The 8,417-nt window shown below is 18.9% G+C and overlaps 2 protein-coding genes across 2 annotated transcripts in view; both read right to left on the bottom strand.

Moving 5' to 3' along the window:
- Nucleotides 1–227: 227 nt before the first annotated feature.
- Nucleotides 228–1,910, bottom strand: LOC102675135 (lipid storage droplets surface-binding protein 2). The gene is made up of 4 exons (XM_006617355.1): nucleotides 1,691–1,910; nucleotides 898–1,243; nucleotides 518–803; nucleotides 228–427 (listed from the first exon to the last, which is right to left on the bottom strand). The coding sequence occupies exons 2-4, from the start codon at nucleotides 1,198–1,200 to the stop codon at nucleotides 234–236; spliced, it is 783 nt and encodes a 260-aa protein (XP_006617418.1). The 5' UTR covers nucleotides 1,201–1,243; nucleotides 1,691–1,910; the 3' UTR covers nucleotides 228–233.
- Nucleotides 1,911–3,771: 1,861 nt separating this feature from the next.
- The window catches only part of LOC102676690, a 17,739-nt gene continuing 13,093 nt past the window's right edge, over nucleotides 3,772–8,417 (bottom strand). Inside the window, exons 12-14 of the mRNA XM_031511273.1 lie at nucleotides 5,019–5,350; nucleotides 4,145–4,394; nucleotides 3,772–4,062 (exon numbers count right to left, since the gene is read on the bottom strand). Of these exons, the coding sequence (XP_031367133.1) occupies nucleotides 3,818–4,062; nucleotides 4,145–4,394; nucleotides 5,019–5,350 (827 nt within the window). The 3' untranslated portion in view covers nucleotides 3,772–3,817. The remainder of the gene's footprint in view (nucleotides 4,063–4,144; nucleotides 4,395–5,018; nucleotides 5,351–8,417) is intronic.

Genomic DNA, 8,417 nt, shown 5'->3' on the forward strand with positions numbered 1-8,417 from the left:
TTATATTTTAACTATTTTTATTGATTCATTATAATACAATAGATAAACAAACATACGATGTAATCATTCAAATTTGTATAATCATATAAATTTTAATCAATTAATGTATGTAAATATTAATCAATTAATCAATTAATGTATTATATTTTTTATATTTATATATTTATAAACTATTAGAAATATCATATTTTAAACATAACTTTAATATATTATTATATACAGTAAACTTCATATTATGAACCATATATTATATATTTAAATAATAAAAGTATACAAATAATATCAGATATCAACAAACGAATTTCCATTCTGTAAATATGTTCTAATTCCATTAATGCAAAATAAATACGTTTTGAAATATGAGAACTAAATTTACTTAATCTTCCAACAGTATGATGAAGTTTAGCATCTTCATTGCATAATTTTTCTAGAAAAAATAAATGATTTTCAATTACAAAATAGTTTTTTATTTTTATATAATAATTTGTAATAGCATATGTTAAAAATATTATTTTACCAGATACATTAGTGTCAAAGTCATATGGAATAGGTAAATATTTATCCAATATTAATTCAATAAAATCAGTTGTACTGTCAATAGTTTTTAAAATATTAATTCCTGTTTCAGTTGACATAACTCTATCTGCTTGTTGCCAACTATACATTCTTAAATAATGAACTTTACAATAAGTATGCAACTTCATAACTTTAACTTTATGTTTAGTTTCATGTTTTAAATCTGTAAATGTTTTAACAGCTGGTCTAAGATGTACAGACATCAGAGATTTAGTTTGATTTATTATCTAAAATAATAAATATTTTAAAGAAATAATAATAGTATAAAGAATTAAATTTTATAATCTAAATTATAAATATAAGCATAAAAATTTATGTAACCTGTTCTGGTTCTTCTTTTATTATAGGTAATTTTACTTCTATATAATCAAGTCCTTGACACAATGTTTTATCTATTGTATTAATAGGTTTCTCTATTAATTTTGCAATAGGTAATGATTTTTCAATCATAGTATTAAAAACATTTTCCACAGTGTTAAATGCCCAATGTACAAATACATTTGTTTCTTTCAAACGTCCATATACTTCTGTAGATTTATCCCATAAATAATTGACACTTGGTATTTTGCGAGCACGATTAATAACTTGTATTTTATATATATAATTTGATGATTCAACTTCCATATTAATAAATATTTCTTACCACTTTTATATAAATTAAAAATTTCTAAAATTTTATATGAATTTATATATATTATATAACAATATAATATATATATCATATAACAATAACAATAACTTATAACAATAACCAAAAATTATTTACTATAATATAATATAAACAAAGCAATATGATTATTTCAAATAAATATAAGAATTTTAAAATACTAATTTGATAAAATTAATAGTAAATAATTTTTGTATTTCGTTTATATTAATATTTTTAAAAATTCTTTTAATCTTTTATTTCTGGTACATAATGTTATATTTTTATAAGTAATAACGTTAAAAAAAAATAACAAAATTTAAATATGTATAATCAAAACAATAACCTTTTATATATTTTCATGAAATATATAGTATAACATAAAATCATTAAATAGATAACAAGATAATTATAACATGACTATTATGTTAAAAACTATAATATTTATAAATTATTTAGTGTACTTACAAAATTTTTCATGAAATTTTCATATTCTCATTTATTTTTCTCTTCTTTTTTTTTTAATAATTCGTGATCTTTTTCGCTTTCTAAATCATTTCACTAAAGTATATGTTTGTTCAATAATTACCTACCTAATACTATAACTTATTTGTTTTTCTTTTATAAAAGCACTCATAACTGTGTATAATATATTACATTTTACCATATGATATTGTCATTCACTAAATAATCGTATGAGGGCACCACTATTATATCTTTAACATTTATATATAGGTCATTAAGTCATATCAAGTCAATGACCTTTATATCTTTACATATATGAAAGATTTCAGAATTCTTGAAATTAAATTATCAATTAATTTATCTAAAAAACTTATATTAAAATTTGAAATATGAAAAATATAGAATAACATGCAGTTTAATGGAAAAATCTTTAATAATTGTATATTAAAATCAAAATATATGAAATACTATCAAATAATAATATTTAGTATTATTTTATTAGAGAAATTTTCATTCATAATATGATAAATCTATATTTATAAATTTTTAAAATTTTAAAGATTCAAATAAAATCTATAATTTAATTTTATTTAATAATATTTTTCTTCATTTGAAAGATAATTAAAAAATTATATAAACTGTGACTGACTAATAAAAAATAAATTGAATTAATCAGGTAGCACAATTCAAAAATTTAAATTTAGTTTTTTTTTTTTAAATTTTATAATTTTTAAAAACTCAAATTAAAAACCACAAAACTTGATTCTAAAAAAAATTTTAAAAAATAATTCGAAATTAATTTTGTTTAAATATTTCTTATCATATAATATTTATAAATATTTTGTATTTCGTTTATATTAATATTTTTAGATGTATTAAAGTTAGAAAATTGACAAGTACCTACCCTTAATTTGTCTCAAATGTTTAAAAATATTTAGTATATGACATATAAATTGAAGTTATAAATTAAAGCAATAAATAGCAATATTTAATTTTATAATTATAAATAAACATTGTGTAGAAATATTAGAAATTAGATAATAAATATTCTTTACTTAATATTTTATAATTTTCGAAATGAAACTTTTCGAAATGATATTATAATTTTCGAAATGAAACATAAAAATTATTGAGAAAAAAAAATTAAAAGAAAAGAAATAAAGTAAAGAAAAATAATTATATTAATAATACAATATGAATAAAATATTTCAATATCTTTTATACTTTTTTATAAATATTTATATAAATTACAGATTACAAAATCGTTACATAAAATATATGTTTTCTTTCATTTTAACAGTTCTTTTTAAATTTATATATGTATAGAAAAAAATTTACATATATTAAGACTTACATTAATTTTTTACTTTTTCTAATTCCTTATTAGAAAAGTATAATTATTTTCAAGTGTTTTTCTTTGATTTTATATATTTTTTTAAAAAATTTTTAACACATATTAAAACACTAGAATTTTTTTTACAATTTTTTTTTTTTACAATTTGGTGTACTATGAATCTTATTATAATATTATAAATATGAATATAAAATATCACACTGTATTTTATAAATTATTCTTATTTTTATAATATATTTTATTAAAAAAAAATATTTTACTATAAAAGTAAGCGAAACAAAAGCAATGAATATTCGGGTACTTCATGTATTTAGATATAAATAATAATTTTAGACATCTATAAAAATTCATTCGTAAATAGAAATTATAATTTTTATATTTTCCAAAATCTTTATGAAATAATCTGATTGTTCTTTAACTAAATTATTATACTATATTGTTTAATATAATATCTATATCTAGAATCAATAGCTAATTGTATGTTCTTTTGCATTTTAAAATTATCAAAATAATATTATTTTCAATTTTTACTTAAAAATTTTTTAAAATTTATCGATAATAAAAGAATCAAAATTTAACTAAAAATATAAAAAATTTACATTTACATTGATAAATAATACATAATTGATATTATGTATATTAAATTAATTATCCAAATATTAATTCTCACTCTTCATGCTGATTATTAATTGACAAAATAATGAAATTTATTCTACAATTATTTATTCGACGAGAGGTGCATTATTGTAAAATTACTAGTAAGATATTCTTCGTATTTATTTTTTTTCTGTATTTTCTTCAGTCGCATCTTTAGTATTGATTTGTTTATCGTTCAAACTTAAAAAGTGTGTTAGATGAAGAATAGATATAACGCTTGACATATATGACGCAACGTCCTCTTTTTTCACTGTTTTTAATTGTGCTACGACCGAATGATATACTCGATTAGCGGTTTTCGTGGATAATTGTCCAATGGTTTGTACAGCATGCAAAATTTTATTCTCATCGGCAGATACTGGAGCTATAATACAAATTTTACAAATTAGAAATATATCTAGTATTTTCTTAACAAGATATTTTGTTGGATATTTATAAATATATACCTGGCATGTTTTCTTCCCCTTCTATTGGTGGGAAATAACGATCCAATAAACCGTTAATGAGAACGCTACTATTATCAACACTTTGTACTGCCATATTACCATATTGTGTATTTAACAATTCATTAGCCTTTGCCATACTGATTTCTTTAAGAGTTGATGCTTGTTGCGTAGCTGACTCTTTTGCAGCGTGTAATTTGTCAATTGTTGGCTGCAAGGAACTGCTCATTACTGCTTTGGCTGCATCATAAATCTAGAAAAATTTAACGAAATTTAACAAATTAGTTAATTTTTTAAATAATTAATTCTTTAAAAAACAATACTATTCGATAAAATCATTTGATAAATTAAAAAATTAATCGTGAAATATATGAAGAAAAATATGATAATATAATTATAAATATATAAAATTTTAAATATTATAAAATATTTTGTTAATTGATTAATTCGTTTAATTAAAATTTTATTTTTCATCTAATAACAATATTATTGTACAAACAAAAAATAATTAAATTTATTATTATCTTCGGTTCATAAAAATTCGATTTTTAATTATATCAAAAATAAAATTAAAATTTTAAATTTGCATCTTGTTATTGTATTTGTATTGTAAAATTTTTTTTGCTTAAAAAAAAAGAAATTTTAAAAGATTAACATAATGATAATAGAATTGAAATTGAAATTGAAATCTCAAATATGGAATCTAAATTTTTGTTATAAAATATAATTCAAAATATATTATTATTTTTTTTAATAATAAGATTAATGTAAAATATATTTTCTAACTATATATAAGTCAGCATGGTTAGGCTCAAATGAAATTGACGATTCTAATATTGTAATTCTTATGCACTTAACATATATTATTATTATTTACCTTTTGAGGTGGTTGTGTCATGATTGGCACTTTTTGTTCGACCATATTTAATCCTTCACATAATTTTTGATCTACAGCAGTAATTTGTTCCTCGAACTTTTTAGCTAAAGGTGCAGTAAGAGGAGCAGCTGTGGCAGTTGCATAATGTAATCCAGCTTCGGCTTGAGTTAATGCCCAATTGATTAAATGATGCGAATCTTTGAGATAAGAATATGTCGATCCCGTTTTTTCTATGGCTGAATGAATAACAGGAATGCTTTTTACGCGATTAATCACTTCGAGATGAGGTGTACTATCAGATGATGAGGTGCTTTTATTATCTGCCATTTTTTCTGAAAAATTGAATAAAATATTAATAATCATCTAATATATTTATTATATTTATTAGATGATATTTATTATATTTATTATATTTATTAGATTATATTTATTATTTATATTATATTATTATATTATATTTATTAACAAAAGAAACAATATAGATATAAGATAAAGAAATAAAATGATAATTCATGATTTTTCAATTTTAAAATTTATATTTTAATCCCAATTCCATATTATGTTATAAGCATCAATCATGAAATTATTTTCAATGTATTAGTAATACTAACATCACAGTCGACGAATAAAATAGTGTTCAGTTCATTAATCATTTCAAATGTGATGATTTCATTTTAAACCATTATTCATAATTATAATAAGATCTAGATCAATTTTAGTGATATACCGAATTAAAAAGTATTACTTATTTAAAAGAAAAGTGACCGATTATTGTTTGTTTACTTTTTTTTATGTATTCTTACATAGTTAACTACGTAATGATGAGTAAACTTTTTTTTTGCAAACGATAATAATACCAAAATAATATAATAATAAAAATAAAGCTAATATATACTTAAAATTATGTCAAAATGAACAATAATGTTTGCAAAATTTATGAATTATCGTGTTACTGAATTGAAAGATGTAAATTGTGCTACGTGAAATAAAATTAATATACTATACTCAACTTTTCAGAAGATTATAAGTATAATTCATAATTCTTTCACTGTAAAATAAAGAATATGTTAAAATTGCTTACAGCGTTAAATATTCATTATGTGCAGGACTGATGACACATGAATTGTACTTTTAATTTTTCGGTGATACATAACTTTATTTTTAGTTTTTTATATATGTATCGATACACTTTAGATTTCATTAAAATTATTGAATTAAATTTTTCACGTTATTAAAAGTTAATAAAAATTATATATCTAAAAATTAATTTTGATGTTTTATAATTCTTGAAGTAAAACGCGTAAAAAATATGACTATAGTCCTTTATCGTATTCAAATTATCGATCTTTACCATGAACTATTCAATCTTATGTAAATCTTTCATATGATAGACTATGAAATAATATTCAATGAAAATATGAAACGATAATGTCAATCATTATGGACATGTAGCTCGAAATAATCAATGACAGTAATACATAAAAATATATAATTAATATATATTTATATAGTAGTATTAAAATATTATGATCATAAAAATTATATTAAAATATGAAATTAATAAATATATAATATAATATAACGATTTCAATTGCAATTGTTTTTGTTAACTTCTTAAAGTTTTAAAAATAAGAGGATATTAATTATCAATTTATATATATTTATAAATTATAATTTTTATTAGATTTCTGCAAAGATATAAGAGATAAAGATTTTTATAAAAATATATTTGTTAAAAAACAGGATGAATATATAGGAAAATCGAATTTTATATATAAAAAATTTAAATAAAACAATAATAATTATACTCATAATATTAAAACATATTTGTTCTAATTTATTGCTTAAAAACATTATAATCTAAATGTAATTACATTCTAATGTCAATGAGTTTCATTAAGAATTATTACAGAATATAAGACAATACTCTAAAATTAAATATAATCAATTAAAAGAATAAAATATAATTAATAATTAATTAATATTATAAAATATAATGAAAAAGTATATATTAAGTAAATAATTATAAAGTATGATATTACTTACGAGTATTAATTTGTACTTGGAATGTTTGATGCAACAGTTAACAAAATATAGTAATAAAAGCAAAATATATACTATATTCTACGATACATACGACAAATCCCGTAACACTGACGTGACGATACGACTACTCTAGGTAAAAAGCTACTGGTAGAAAATGGTCACAAGTGGGGGCAGACATTCTTCAGGACCGTAGAAAGAACGTTACTTTTATCACATTTCTTATGTATTGCACGAAAAATAATATAAATATTATTACATATACGAAAGACAATATAGATAATTTATAATCTCATAAACAAAATTTAAATATTCGATTATTTTCATTAAATTCTTCTAAATAATTATAACATCAAATCTATATTTGATTGCTATAAATAATTTATTATCAATAAATAATAAATATATATTTCTATTCTTATTATTATATTATTTTGTTCTATACTATATATCTAATAATCTAAGCATTTTAGATTATATATTCTATTAAAAAAACAATTTATATATATATATAAATTTTATTAATATTATGAATTACAACTTAAGAAAGTGCAAAATAAATATATAATATAATTTGTGAATAAAATAAATTGTTATTTTTAATATATATTATAATAAAAAAATTAAAAAATCTTTAAATGCATGATATATTCAATCAATATATAGTAATGAAATGTTATTAAAACGCTATTGATTAATTTCATAAATATTGATAAACTACATAATTTTATAATTATATTAATACACATCAATGTTTAAATGAAATAAGATCGAAGGGAACTTCAATGCGTGTCTACTTCCATGAATACATTCGTGCTTCTGCGCAGCTATACACATGTATACATACTTATATATGTGTCATTACTATGACGTGGCGGTCACGTCGTTGTCTTCCTCGTATTGTATAGTTGTGATAGTAATTATGAAGAATACGTCAAAGAATACGTTTTCATTGATTCCACAATCATTTCAACGAAACATGATTGGTACAATTTTAAATTTAGATATTTAAATATGTTATATATTTTATTTTATGTTATTATATTTATATTTATTATATATTATATTTTATTTTATTTTATATTAAATATGTTATATATATTATTTATTATATATACAATATATCAAAATATAAATTATTTTCTTATTTTAAATTAAAATTAGAACTATTTTAATTATCAATATTTATTTGAATTGAAGATTATTAAAATATTTAGATTTATTTTCAATAAATTAAATATTATTTTTATAAATCTTTTATTATAATATAATTGATAAGTAGTTATTATAATAACATTATAATTATTTTTTAATTATTATATATATAAATTTTATATGAATTTTAAAAAATTTAAA

This window comes from Apis dorsata, unplaced genomic scaffold, assembly GCF_000469605.1.
Source record: "Apis dorsata unplaced genomic scaffold, Apis dorsata 1.3 scaffold_303, whole genome shotgun sequence".
Taxonomy (NCBI): Eukaryota; Metazoa; Arthropoda; class Insecta; order Hymenoptera; family Apidae; genus Apis; species Apis dorsata.